Source organism: Pelodiscus sinensis, chromosome 12 (assembly GCF_052426305.1).
Source record: "Pelodiscus sinensis isolate ZL-2025 chromosome 12, ASM5242630v1, whole genome shotgun sequence".
Classification (NCBI taxonomy): Eukaryota; Metazoa; Chordata; order Testudines; family Trionychidae; genus Pelodiscus; species Pelodiscus sinensis.
The window spans coordinates 28,781,388-28,796,731 of NC_143063.1; the positions used below are offsets into that span (position 1 = coordinate 28,781,388).

Genomic DNA, 15,344 nt, shown 5'->3' on the forward strand with positions numbered 1-15,344 from the left:
GAGAGATCCATAACCTTCGCACCAGGCAAGGGAAGTCACCATGCACCATACGGTTCTCCCGGGCATCACAAACCCAGCTATCTGTTTCTAATGATCAAATCCCCATTACTAATACTTGCCTTTTACTAATGACTGGTGTTCTCTACCCTGGAGATGTATCCTCAGTGTCAGAGGATACCATAACATCCTCTGGAAGGAGGGTCCCAATTATGCAATAATTTCCCTCTGCTCCAGTTGAGTGTTCTACTTCCCTGAGCCTTTCATCCTCCTTAACAACACGGGCTGTCTGACTAGAGGTGGGACAGTTCTACAGTGTCCCGGAAAACCTCATCTACATATCTCTCAGCCTCCCTTCGCTCCTCCAGTTCAGCCATCTTGGCCTTGAAAGCCCATACACAGTTTTAGCACCAGGAGCTCCTTGCACTGAATGCATACATACACCACCTGCCCACAGGGCAGGTAATCATACATGCTACATTGAGTACAATAAACAGGATAGCCCCCACTCTGCTGCTGGGCTTCTGCCTGCATTCTGTCCTCTAGCTACTGAGGTTATTGATAGGGTTTTTATTTAAATCAGAAAATTTTGGTTTTAGTGTAGTTTAAAAGAAGTTTTAAAGAATGCCAGGCGTACCTCACCCCCTTCCAACTCCCTCTCAAAACTCCCTGTTAGCTACCCCTGGTAGCAAAGCTTCCTAGTCATTTTCTAATGGGCTTTATAAAGCCCTGTCCTTCCTGGTAGCCCCTGGCTAAGGCTTGACCAATGAACAGAGGGTTTTAGATTTCAAATCCTCATTAAGATGCTCACAGAACTGCCGGCCACAGCACACGGTCCTTTAAACAAACAGCTCAGCACTTGACTCTCCAAACAGACAGGGCACACTGTTTCTTTCAGGCAACTAGCAAGACATACACACACACACACACACACAGACACCCCTAGATAGTCACTTACCTCAAGGGACCTGTATTTGCTCCTCTCTCACCTGGAGAACTCCCTCTCGAAACTCCCTGTTAGCTGCCCCTGTTCACAAAGCTGAAAAATTGATATCCACTTGTCAAGAGAAGGGTGTTGAGGCTCATATACATTGTCACTTGAATTTCTGTTTGTATATGCTCACACAGTCGGTTTGGGTGTGTCTACATAGCAGGGCTTATCTCAAAATAGAACACTCTTCCTTTGACTTCCCTTACTCCTTGTACAATGAGGGTTACAGGAATTGGATTGAGACGTCCTCCAGCTTGACAGTATTTCAACATTATTTTGAAATAACTGCCTGCTGTGTAGATGTAGACTAAGTTATTTCAAAATAATGCTGCTATTTCAAACCATGTTGCTTTGTAGACGTACCTTCTCTGTTGCATGTTCAGCTATGAACTTGTAGTTCATATTTTAAAATTTGATGTGAAATGTAGTTGGGAAAGGAACAGAGTTAAAAGGATACCACTAATTTTTCAGAAAAAAGTGAACTTGCTACCCTGGCAAGTAGCATATTAGAGCACTTCACGTGTAGTCAGATTCACTGTTTCTTTATATGGTCAGTCTGTTTCCTTTCACACCGTATCATAGATCAAAATAGTTTAAAAATAGGAAATTTGATTATAAAGTCACAAAAATACCCAAGATTTGAAGGCAGGCATTCTTTTTTCAGTATATCCTTTTAAGGCTGATGATGGTATTGTAACTGGTTAATTTCTGTATTTATTTGGTGTTTAAGCTTTTTTAACTGATATTGTCTGAACGTATAACTTAAAATACTTTTAGTATTACGATGTTGGTGTGAATTACTAATCTTTTGCATCTCTCCATAGTGAAACAAAAATTATCTATTGTTTCTGTTCTTTTATGTTGTGCATGTTCTGTTTTTTTGCAAAAAATGTAACTAAGTTATTTTGTCTGACTCTGGCCATTGTTGGTGAATTGTGGATTTTGTTTTTTCTGGCTGGAAGTGGTTGTGATCTTGCAGAAGAAACAAAATGTATCTCTTCATGTGTATTCCATTTTTTCACATGGAATAATGATTTTCTAAAATGCATTTCTCAAGGCAGTGACAAAGTATCTATTTTTTGTTTTGTTAGGCAGCTGTGGGTTTTTCTTTTAAAGAAAATATAACTATTTCTGTGCAGCCCACTGTACAAGTAAACAGGTATGAATCAAATATTCTTGTCTTTTTCAGGTTTTATATGTAACAGTAATAAAAATCCCAAAGTGCGTTCACCCAGTGTTTGAGGCCACTAAAAGAGAATGTAGCTTTTGGCGAGGATTTGTTGTTGATGGTGATTCATATCTTGAGTAAAACTAGTGGTTACATTTAAAGAATTGTTTAAATCAAAATACATCTCCAATTCAGGAAGATACTTAAACATATGCATAACAAACATGTATTGAGTCCCATAGAAGATGAGTATTTGTGTTTTAAAGTGCCTTTCTAGATGGGATCAAAACTTGGTTTACAACTTTTTTTATGCAAAAAGTAAAACAAACTAAGCTTGTGTTGCTTAATAATTGGATGCACTGTAGTCAAACATCAATGAAGTGTAATTATTGGCATTTCTAATCTATATTAGATGAATTTTTAGTCTTTTGTAATTAAATATTTTTATATATCTGTGTAAATACATGAAAAGACTTCTTTTCTAGTGCCTTGAATGAAAACATCATTAAAGAACAACTAAAGGAAATAGAGCGCAATGAAAAAAGTGGTTCTGAGAAGTATATTTTCCCCTTTGTTCTTTTTTTTTCCTTTTAAATACATAGCTTTCTTTATAGACACTTGCCAAGTTAGTGAAGCCAGATTTTGGTCAGTTGTTTCCCTTTTGAAATTTCAAATCTCCTTTTTCTGGGTTTGAGTTTGATTTAGTTCTCTGTATCCTGGGAAATTATTAAATTCTGAACATGTTGATTTATTGGTATCAGTAGTTTTTTGTTTCTTGTGAATTTCTTCAGCTCTCGGAAGAAAATTGTAAGTCTTTGCATACATGGTACACATTTGAAATATTTCAGAGCGAGCGCTCTCTCTCTATGTCTCTCTCTCTCTCTCGTGAAGTTTAAAAGTTGGTTGTGATGATGTGTGTGAGAGAACATCACTGCTTTTTAAGTGTTGGATTTAATACTTAAACACTTTGCCAGGCTCCTGCAGTTTCTGAATCCTGATCCTTTGAAAATTGATGATATTCCTTCTGAGCAGCAGGTACTTTTTAAAACTTAACTTCATTTTTTTAATTGTATAAACTTCATTAGTAAGCTCCTTTTGATCTTTTAATTGTATATTGTCAACTGAGTCCTGTTTTAAAACATGAAATCCTATTGTATACGAAGTTTAATAGGATACAGGAATGGCATAATCATTAGATAAGATGTGCATCATATTGCCATCATTTTCAGAGCCCTAATTGCTGATCTTTATCCCGGTAATCCTATTGTTTTCTATGTAACTATAATGTGATCTTTTTAATTATGTAGATTTGCTCTAAGTATATATGAATCAGAGACTTATGAGAGCAACTTTTGGTATTCACATAGACTTTTTGGTTATATTTTATATCTGAAAAAATTACCTATGCAGACTCTTTACGTATATTCCAAATAGCATAATTTTTAAACAAATTTTGGCTTCAGAATTAAGCTTAGTTAATCATTCTAAAATATATTGAACTAGCTGGACTTACCCGGTGTTGCCCGGAAACCGGTAGAACAAAATTTAGAAAAACAGAAGCTGGTCCTGATAGCCTCCAGCCACACCGCAGCTGCCAGTGCCTGACATCTGACCATTATGGCAGACTCCCATGCTTTTCTACTGCTGCATGAAGCAAAATCTCTGACTCAAAAAAGAGGCATTGCCATGTTGAGAATCAGAGCTCTTTGACTTGGCAAACTTAGATACAAAAGTCACAATAGAAACTATGTCTCTGTTTTCTTCCCATGTCATGAGTCTTGGAGCCATTAAAAGCACAGTGGGAGAGAGCGCCCCCAAATCATCATGGCTTGTTTCCCCACCGTTGCTGGAAGCATATGGAGGCCCCTCTTCAATAGTGCAATGTTTTGCTTTCTATCAGATGGTATTTTTGCTAATTATCCTTGTAGAAGCTAATAGTTTTTTGGTAAGGAAGTAAGTGATAGGCATGCTGGGTCTGTATATTCTCATCCAAGAGCTGAGTATAGGGATGCCTCAATCAATGGGGCTGGCGCTCCTGAATCTGAGAGATTTCAGGGTGACACCTCAAACTCTTCTCCCATCTTTTTTGATGAAACTATTAGTTAAGTACCTGAGCCAGGTGGCACCTCTGTAGTCCCTCCTCCAGCACCACCCCTTGACCAGCTGCCCTCCCATAGACTGCATCTCTTCTCCTCCCCCCCCCCCCCCCCCGGCCAGGATCATCCAGTATCAAACCCAGGACCCAGTGCCCAGATTTGAGGGATCCCCTCCCCCCCACCTTGGATTAATTTCTCACCCACCCAGCATCATCCAGTGCTGCCCCCTGGGCCAGTGCCTCTCAAAAGAGACCCCCCCCTCCCCCACCATGGGCTTCATTTCTCTCTCACTCCCTGTAGGATCGTCCAGCTCCACTTCCTTCATTCCCCCCCCCCCAATCCTGCCCTCCCCCCACTAGCTCCCAATGGTCCAGCGCCCTGTACCATCCAGCCCCCCCCCCCAGTCCTGCCCTCCGCCACTTGCCCCCAACGGTCCAGCCCCCCCAGACTAGCCCGCCCCCACTACTCTCACTTCCGGGTCCCCAATGCGCTTCCTTCCGGACACTTTTTCAAAGTGGCAGCTAAGCGGTAACAGCAGCCCCACCCTCTCCACCTAGAGCCAAGCCCTGGCAGCAACCTGCCTGCCCATTGATCAGCCACTGGGCCCCGAGTCAATCGCAGTATTGAAGAGGTGTTTCCATATCCTTCCAGGAATGGCGGGGAAGCTGCTTCTCCCCACGCTGCCAAGCTCCATGCAGCCCCGGGGAGAGGCATCGGGCTCTCATCTCTTCCCTTCCACAGTACCTTAAAACCTTCTCCTGGAGGAAAGGTTATCCCATGCAAAGTTTGGTTGTGGTAGGTCTTATAGTGTCCAAGTTATTAGAGCACAAATATTATCATTTATATATTAGATTTAGATTTCTTTCTACTTGAATATGAGTTTTAATGGCTAAATATTTTTACTTTAGGAAGCTTCAGCAAAGAATACACTGGTGCTTACAAAACTATTTCCATATAGTTTCCATGTATAACGTTATTTTGGATCCCATTTCAAAGTAGGAGAGTAATTTCATCTGTAACCTACAATGTTGTCTTAGTTACTGTTTACAGGATTTTTTTTATCTAAGAATAAACAGAATCTGTGTAGTTGTGGGGAGAGAAAAGGCAGATGTTTCCAGTTAAGAAGAAATCTACATTTTCATTAGGAAAGCAAACAATGAAATTTTGTTATTTAGTCTAAACTTTTAGTATGCTGGCAGTTTTTGTAGCTATTAATCTAACAAAACCAACCATGATATCTCACTGAGTTTGCATGCTAAAGAAAATATGTGCAAATTCTTGGTGAATGATTTAGGGGGAAAAAAAACCTGCTGGATTTTCAAAAATTTGCCTCTGCACATTCCCATTTTCATTACGCATGCCACTGTCATCTCTCAGCTTTGAAACCATCTAGAAATGCAATGCCATTTGGGGTAATGCAACCATTCAGCAGAATATTTAAGTCCAAGCACATGAAAAAAGTATGCAGGTCCCACTTTTTGGTGAGCTATACAAGTGGGAATATGCAGAAGCAGTTGAACTGGTAAGTAGTTTTTCTTAATTATATTTCAATTTTATATTTGTAGTAAAGGATTCTTTGGCCACTTTATTGTGTAAGCTACCTGACTAAACTTACCACACATTTTTGTTAATATTTGCTAAATGGTATATATACTTTCAGGAGTTTCAAAAGATCAATACAGAACAACCTCCCATTGTTCTCAGCAACAAAATAGAACCGTGTTCAACTCTTGAAGCAGCACCACTTTTGGTAGATCTGAAAAAGGTAGTATTCGCATTTATTTGATATACTGAATTATATTAAAGACGGTTTCTTATGCCCCCAGCACATTCCTGAAATATTAAAAGGACTACATTTTTGAGAGAGATAGGAGTGAACAGAAAGAATCTCAATCCCTCGCTCTCGCTCTCGCTCTCTCTCTCTCAATCCCTCTCTCTCTCTCCTTTTTCTTTTAAAGACACCTTTTTGAGACTTAGTTCTCAAATTTCTAGCCCCTGCCTCTATTACTTGGTGGAGGGGGGAGCTAGGAGATTTCTATTTGTATAATAAATAAGCAGAAGTATCAGACTATTGCCCAGACAATGAACTGTCAGAATCTCCCAGCATCTTTTGGGAGTCTCTGTGTGGGAAAGGGTATTCGATTGTATGTGTCTGCTTCAACAGTCATGGAAGGGAATATGTCTAGACACATTCCTTGTGTTTAATATGGAGAGCCAGACTCCTGGGGAACAATGTCTTGGGAAGAGGAGGAGGGAGGGGACAAAGCTAGCAATAAGTAGGAGATACTTGGGGAAGGTGCTCATTACAGTAGTGTCTTTCTAAGAATTCAGAATGGGAGAGCATAGAATATTTTATTACCTGAGTGCCCTAGCTACTACTTTTAACAGAGAGAGCTTTCATTTAATGTTTTCCATTTTCACTTCATCCACTGATTGATTACTTCAGGATAATTTTGAATGTGTTCCATTGAGATTCAGAACCCATAATTGAGCAGGTGGTGTCCCCCCCACCCCCCAACAAATCCTTCAATGACTGGATGGTAAGGTTCAATCTGGTGTTTTTTGTCAAGTGTACGAAAGCTTTTATATACACTTAATTTATGATTTCATTCAACACCAACTATATCCAAGGGTATGTCTACACTAGCCTCCTAGTTGGAACTAGAGAGGCTAATGTAGACATTCGAAGTTGCAAATCATAGAATACTAGGACTTCTGACTCATATTCAGCTTGTGGTCCACTATAACCCCTAGATCCCTTTCTACCGTACTCCTTCCTAGACAGTCACTTCCCATTCTGTATGTGTGAAACTGGTTGTCCCTTCCTAAGTGGAGCACTTTGCATTTGTCTTTATTAAACTTCATCCTGTTTACCTCAGACCATTTCTCCAATTTGTCCAGTTCATTTTGAATTATGACCCTATCCTCCAGATTAGTCGCAACCCCTCCCAGCTTGGTGGTATCTACAAGCTTAATAAGCGTACTTTCTATGCCAATATCTAAATTGTTGACGAAGATATTGAAGAGAGCCAGTCCCAAAACAGACCCCTTTCGGAACCCTACTTGTTATACCTTTCCAGCAGGATTGTGAACCATTAATAACTACTCTCTGAGTACGGTTATCCAGCCAGTTATGCACCCACCTTATAGTAGCCCCATCTAAATTGTATTTACCTAGTGTATTGATAAGAATATCATGTGAGACCGTATCAAACGCCTTACTAAAGTCTAGGTATACCACATCCACCTCTTCTCCCTTATCCACAAGACTTGTTATCCTATCTTTACAAATCCATGCTGGATGTTCCCTGTCACTTTGCCACCTTCCAGGTGTTTACTGATGATTTCCTTAATTACCTGCTCCAAACTAACTGATCTGTAGTTTCCTGGGTTGTTCTTATTTCCCTTTTTATAAATGGGCACTATATTTGCCCTTTTCCAGTCTTCTGGAATCTCTCCTGTCTCCCATGATTTTCCAAAGATGATAGCTAGAGGCTCAGATACCATCCTCCTTGAGTATTCGAGGATGCATTTCGTCAGGCCCTGGTGGCTTGCAGGCATCTAACTTTTCTAGGTGATTTTTAACTTGTTCTTTTTTTTATTTGATCTTCTAAACCTACCCCCTTCCCACTAGCGTTCCCTATGTTAGGCATTCCTTCAGACTTCTCAGTGAAGACGGAAACATCTCGGTGAAGACCGAAACAATGTAAATCTCGGTAAAGCCCGGGATTTAAATATCCTGGGCTTTATTTGCATGTTCCGGTCCAGTTGCCATTTTAAAATTCCACTAGCCCGTAGTAACTGCCTGCGGCTAGACGTAACTGTTACACCTCATTCCATGGAGCTTCCCTGGCTTCATTTGCAACTTCGAAAGCCTACATTAGCCTCCCTAGTTCGAACTAGGGGGCTAGTGTAGACATACCCCAAGAGAAGAATGTGGAGTTGAATTTTTCATAGCTGCTACAGAGCAGGTCAGTCTCTCCTCCCTGATTTTACTTTGGTTTATTTGTTCAAAAGGATCTCAGTGATGGTAGTTGGCTTGAAAATAGTTCCTCACCAGTGATGTTCATATGAGTGCTCCACTTGGAGGTATGGTAATGCCTGGGTTTGGAGATCTTCATCAGTGCTGTTAGACTTGTAGAAATATAACTAGCAGAATCTTATTTGGGGGATAAGGCAACATGCCACTCTTATTGTGAAGACAAAATTCATGTACTGTCCCTTGCTACTAAAATTATCCACCATACATACACACCTTTCTACAAAAATGATATAATTATCAGCTTCAATTGCTCATGCTATTCCATTGGTAATTTGGTCTAGACATTAGGAGGGGAGCTGAGTCATGTCAGTGTGCACTGATGCTCCTGGAGGATGATTTTAGAACTGAAAGACCCAAATCTATAGTTTTGCACCCATCTTTTAATATGCTTTAGTCTGTAGATTTTTGTCCTCACCATGTATGACCATGAATCATCAGTAAACAGCAGATGAGACTTTGATAATCTTTTCTTGATGGGGCTTCAGTCTCTTTTGCCTAGGTTCTTTTGCAGGGCTCTCACATTATTCCGTAGTATCAAGGTGTGCTAACAACTGGTCTTCCAGACAGGCTGACTTGCACACCTCCCATATTCACACTTTTAAATGGGATTAGACACACCTAACTTTAAAACATGTCAAGGCGGTACAGAGGTTAATATGGGGTTTCAGTTAAAATAAGGAGTTATTCCTAGTTACAGTGTATTAACAATTTAAAATAGGGTTTTAGTTACAATATATAAAAGTTACAATAACGGATTCAGACAAGGTAATTCCTAACAGGCTACTAACAAATTCATTCAAAGATAGTTTCAGTTCATGAAACTACATAATGTCAGGTTGGTAGACATAATTCATTAAAAGGGCAATTTAATTAATCAGCCCTAGAGCGCTCATCAGATCACACATGCACACATGCTTCCTCTTCTATTGTGAGTGAGATGTTTATATAGCACTCTAGAGTCTGACTACCCCCAGTTCCTTCTCTGCCATCTTTGGTCTCAGAGGGTATGTCTACACTACAATGTTAGTTCGAACTAACAGACGTTAGTTCGAACTAACATTCATAGGCGCTACACTAGCGCTCCGCTAGTTCGAATTTAAATCGAACTAGCGGAGCGCTTAGTTCAAACTAGGAAAACCTCATTTTACGAGGATTAAGCCTAGTTCGAACTTACTAGTTCGAATTAAGGGGTGTGTAGCCTCTTAATTCGAACTAGTGGGAGGCTAGCCCTCCCCAGGTTTCCCTGGTGGCCACTCTGGCCAACACCAGGGAAACTCTATTGCCCCCCTCCCAGCCCCGGACCCCTTAAAGGGGCACGGGCTGGCTATGGTGCCCGTGCCAGGTGCAAGCCTGCCAGCACCCAGCCAGCAGACCCTGCACCTGGCACGGCACAGAGCCACCCACCCGATGTCCCCCAGCCCACCCCCTCTTCCCGGGACCAGGCTGGCGGCTCCCGGGAGCTTGCCCGGGACCGCAAGAGGCAGGCACCTTCCTGGGCTAGTGCAGACATCGTGGACCTTGTCCACGATCTCCGCACTAGGCACAGGAAAGTGGCTGTCTAGGGCAGGAGAGCTGCCAGCATGGCCACCCAGGAGCAGGTGTGCATGAAAATCAAGGGGGTCCACTGAGACCCCCGACCCTGAGCTTACAATGGCCGTCCTGGGTCAGACCAAAGGTCCATCTAGCCCAGTAGCCTGTCTGCCAACAGCGGCCAACCCTAGGGACCCTGGAGGGGATGGACCGAAGACAGTGACCAAGCCATTTGTCTCGTGCCATCCCTCTCCAGTCTTCCACAAACTTTGGGCAGGGACACCACTCCTACCCCCTGGCTAAGACTACTCCATGGACCCAACCTCCATGACTTGATCTCACTTCCCTTTAAACTCTGTTCCAGTTCTAGCCTTCACAGCCTCCTGCAGCAAGGAGTTCCACAGGTTAACTATTTGCTTTGGGAAGAACAACTTTCTCTTACTAGTTTGAAGCCTGCTACCCATTCCTTTCCTTTGGTGTCCTCTAGTCCTTCTTTATGGGAACTCAGGAAGAACTTTTCTGAATGCACCCTCTCCACCCAAACCCTGCTTTTAGAGACCTCTATCCTGTCCCCGCTCCATCTCCTCTTTTCTAAGCTGAACAGTCCCAGTCTCTGTAGCCTCTCTTCATCTGGGACCTGTTCCCAACCTCTGATCATGTTAGTTGCCCTCCCCTCTCCCAGCCTTTCTCTTCGCCTCTCCCACCTCCTTTTCCCAGTCTCCCCCAGTTTTGTTCAATAAAGACAGAGTCAATGTTGGAAGAAACGTTATCTTTATTTTGTACATCAGGAAGGGGGGCTAGGGAAGGGTAAGTGGAAGGAGGTGAGGGAGGAATGGGGTACGAGCCCCCGATGGGGAGGAGTGGGCTGGCTCTGCAGGCTTCTGGGGGTGGAAGCTCTCCTGCAGCCCCCCAATTGCTCCCTCTCCCCAGATGGCAGCCTGCGGCAAGTGCAGCCGGGCTGATGGCCGAGTGCTGTGATGTGCCCAGTGTGGGCACTCAGGGCACTCCAAGCCAGGACTGGTTTTCAAGCGGGGCACCCCTGAGAACTGTCTGTCCGGGGTGGGGGTCGGGTCCCTTTAAGCGCAGCCCTCGGCTAGCCTGAGACAGCATCTCCACGCTCTAAGTCCTCCTCTGATGCCCTGCCGGCACTGCTTCCGGCCATCCTTAAGCCCTGTTCAGGGTCCACTCAATGTGGACATGCTAGTTCGAATTAGCAAAACGCTAATTCGAACTAGTTTTTAGTTCTAGATGCGTTAGTTCGAATTAGCTTAGTTCGAATTAACTAATTCGAACTAAGTTAGTTCGAACTAACTCTGTAGTGTAGACATAGCCAGATGGAGACCACACCAGCACCAGAGCTTGCTTCTCGTGTTCCCCGAGTGAATAGTGCATTCATTGTAGTTTAGTTAGCATTTCTTCTGTTTCTCTGTTCTTCAATTAAAATATTTTTGTTTTAACTTTAACTTTACGGCTATTTATTAAATTAGGTTTTAATTTTTCTGTCCTTTGAGACCAAGAAGTTTTGTTCCTTCACACTTATGTCCAGATGCCCTGAGTTTAAAAAGTGCGCTCCTCTGGGGTTGCTTTTCTGGTAAAAACCCAGTTCTGATCCACACCATACAGTAAGTACTGGAAAAGACTAGATATATTTGGCAGAAAGGCATGCTCTTCTGTCTTGCTACAATTTAGGATTGCCAATTACTCTGCATTACTAACCAAGTATACATACACCTGTTGATAAAATGAGACCTTTTATTGAACAACTTCCAGAAAAACAGAGAAGCATACAAACCCAATATGGATGAGGGTTCTCTAATAGCCAAAACAGTTCTTCAAGCCTTTCTGGATTCTGCAGACACAGCCAGCAGATCATGGACAGCTACCATAGTAATGCACCGAGCATCATGGTTACACTTCTCTGGGTTCCCTAAAGAGGTACAGACCACAATAGAGGATTTACCTGTTAAAGGCCAAAAACTTTTTTCTTCTACAACAGATACATCACTGCATACATTAAAAGACTCTAGAGCAACTCTAAAAACTCTAGGGATGTATGTGCCACCACCAGAAAAGAAACAGGTCTGCTTCTAAATTCAGCACACCCAGTCCTCCATATAGACCCTACAACAGAGGGGATATGACTAAAGGCCCAGGCAGAAACAACGACGTAAGCAACAAAACCAGGACCAAGCTGCAATATTTATACCATCCACATCATGACAGTCATTTTGAAGCATTGGTCAAAGGTTCAACACTGCCCACTCGATGGTAGTTGTGTTCCCATAGTCTGCTTCTATTCTATATGGACCCACATAATAGACAGATGGATACTGGAAATAATTTCACAGGGATATTTTATTCCCTTCCTCTCCTTCCCCATCCCTCTTCAGGAGCCCTTGCCATGAGACGCTCTTACAACAGGAGATAGACAGCCTCCTCTGCCCAAGAACCATAGAGCAAGTACTAACTCAACACAGGAGAAAGGAATTTTATTCCCATTACTTTTTAACTTCCAAAAAGACAGGGATGGAGACCCATTTTAGACCTACACCCTCTTAACAAATTTTCAAGAAAGCAACATTTCAGTGGTCACTCTAGAAAAGATAATTCCATCACTAGAGAAATGAAACTGGATGTCATCCCTCAATCTACAAGACACTTTCATATTACAATTCACCCAGTCTACAGGAAATTTCTGTGTTTCAGTCTACGAGGCCAGCATTATCAATACTATATACTACCATTTGGTTCATCATCAGCCCAAAGAGTATTCTCAAAGGTACTGTTGGTTGCAATATAACATCTGAGAAAATCGGGAGTAATGATTTTCCCGTATCGAGATGATTGTCTAATGGTAACTCTATCAATGCAATTAGCAACATTACCAGTTGTACATCAGAAAACTGGCATTCTCTGGTCTGTCCACATCCGTGGTCCATCAGGAGCATGGATGCTTCTGGACCAGAGAGAGTGCAGGAGGGCCAGTCGGTGCTCGGGAAAACACAGTTGGGCAGCTCAGCTGGAGACAGTACAGGACTGGGTCCAGAGTTCCCCAGATGAAGGAGCACGGAGCTGAGCCAGTGTCCCCCAGCGGTCTGCATTGGCATGGGGCCAGCACCCTGTGGGGCTGGGGCTGGAGTTTTGTTGTAGTCCCACGGCAGCTCGGGCCTGAGGCCAGAGTCCCGTGGTGGAGTAGCAGCCCCAGGAGCCCCATGGTAGCTCCCTGGGAGTGAGAGGCTGGAACACTGCAGCAGGAGCTGGAGCCTCTGATGCCCAGGGAGTTGGCAGCAGCCAGGCAAGCAGTCCCGCTAGGTTGAGAGAGTGGAAGGGCAAGACAGGGTGCCTGCTTGGGGCAGCCTGCTGGCAGCAGGTGATGGGCTTGGAGACTGGTTGCAGGATACCTCCCGTAGTACTGCAAATTCTTTCATTTGGGACCGATCAGGCCTGCCAGTGCCAGTCCAGGGAGGTCCATTTTGTACATACAAATTGCACAATCAACCTGTTCAGCATCCTGTGGTTCCAAATACAGTTAGAAATCTCATCTAGCCCCAACCCAGAAACTAGAATTTATAGGAGCAACTTTGGACTTCATCTATGTTGCAGCCAGGTTTTTGCACCATTGTTTTCAAGTACTAGCATCATTGGCTTCGTCCCTCGTGAGTAGCCTCAAAGTTTCAGCCAGACAATGCCTTCAGCTGTTACAACTTAGTAAAGATGGCCAGACTGCACATGAATTGCCTACAAGGAGCGCACGTGTTTTTGTCCACACAGACATCAGTTAGGGAAATCCCTCAATGTCCCCAAAAGAGTAAAGCAATCTCTGGACTGATGGTTACAACCACAGAACCTATGTTCAGGAGTGCTCAGGAGTGGATAGGCTTTACCTGCACGTTCAGCAGCCTGTCCCCCAATGGGACCTCAATCTGATCCTGTCTAAGCTTATGGGACCTCCCTTTGAACCCCTGGTGATGTGCTCGTTGCTGCACCTGTCCTATAAGGCATCCCTTCTGGTGGCTATCATGTTGGCCAGATGTGTGTCCGAGCTCAGGGCCCTTATCTCAGACCCTCCATATACAGTTTTCTTTAAGGACAAGGTCAGATTGCGCTCTCACCCCGCCTTCCTTCTGAAGGTGGTGTCTAACTTCTGTGTGCGGCAGGACATTTTCCTGCCAGTCTTTTACCCCAAGCCACAGGAATCAGGTAAGCAACAGGTGTTACACACTTCAGATGTCAGGAGGGGTTTGGCTTTTTATTTAGAGGACAAAGCCATTCCGTAGGTCACCTCAGCTCTTCGTCGCCATTGCAGATTGGTAGAAAGGCCAACCAGTCTTCGGTCAAAGGATCACTTCCTGGATCATGGCCTCCATTAGGGAGTGCTAGGGGCTGCCCGGAGTTCCAGTCCGTCCTCTCATGGCCCACTCTACTAGAGCTCAGGCCTCTTCGGTAGCCTTTGTGGCTCAGGTCCCAATCCTGGACATCTGCAGGGCTGCCATATGGTTCTCTGCCACTCCTTTGCTAGTCACTATACTCTGAATCAGGCAAGGGAGGATGCTGCCTTGGGTAGGGCTGTCCTCCATTCAGTGGAAGGGTAGAACTCCAACCCTGCTTCCTGGGGTTTCTGCTTAGGAGTCACCTACATGGAATGGACATGAGCAATCACTTGAAGAAAGAATAGTTACTTACCTCATAACTACTGTTCTTCGAGATGTGTTGCTCATGTCCATTTCAAATCCCGCCTGCCTCCCCTTCTTTGAAGTAGTTCAGTAAGAAGGAGCCTAAGGGGTGGGGGAGGGCTAGCAGGGGTATATATTGGTTGGTATTGTGGCGCCACTCCAGGGGGCTACTCTGCTGGCCCAATGGGTACTGCTAAAGGAAAAAATTCCGACGACACATGCACGCGTGTGCACATCTATGTGGAATGGAAATGAGCAACACCTCTCAACAGCTATGGGGTAAGTAACTGTTCTTTCTCACAGACAATACAGCATGTATGTTTTACATAAACCATCAAGGAGGCACAAGGTCATACTATCCATGCATAGAAGCCATTGCTCTGTGGTATTGGTGCACAAAAAATCAAGTGGACATTTCTGCATACTCACAAAAGTGGCAACGTTTTAAAGTATGGTCTACAGAGTATTCCATACTGCCTTCCTCAGAACCTCTCCTTAAAGTGCTGGACTACTTACTTCCTTTAAAAACACAAGGTTTTTCAAACACTTCTATTAGAATACTTTTGACCGCAATTTCTAGTGAACATTCTCACATAGAGAGGTACACACGGCCACACAGTGTGTACTCACCCAACCATGAAAAGATTTTTAGGACTCAACAATGCCTTCCCTTCTCTGAAACAATTGCTGACTTGGCGGGATCTGAACCTTATTCTCAGGACGTTGGTAGGGAAGCCACTTGAACTTGAACCTATGGCTACTTATTCATTGTTATATTTAACAATGAAAGTAGCTTTCCTGATCGCCATTCCTATCAGTTAAATTGTTGCGCTTATGGCCAGCCCTC

The 15,344-nt window shown here is 43.5% G+C and overlaps 1 protein-coding gene across 4 annotated transcripts in view; it reads left to right on the forward strand.

Annotated features, from left to right (window-relative positions):
- The window catches only part of TDRD12 (tudor domain containing 12), a 230,676-nt gene that overhangs the window by 56,743 nt on the left and 158,589 nt on the right, over positions 1 to 15,344 (forward strand). For all 4 annotated transcript variants that reach the window (XM_089781493.1, XM_075940128.2, XM_075940130.2 and 1 more), the window contains 3 exons: positions 2,080 to 2,147; positions 3,131 to 3,191; positions 5,913 to 6,017. In XM_089781493.1, coding sequence (XP_089637619.1) covers positions 2,080 to 2,147; positions 3,131 to 3,191; positions 5,913 to 6,017 — 234 coding nt within the window. The remainder of the gene's footprint in view (positions 1 to 2,079; positions 2,148 to 3,130; positions 3,192 to 5,912; positions 6,018 to 15,344) is intronic.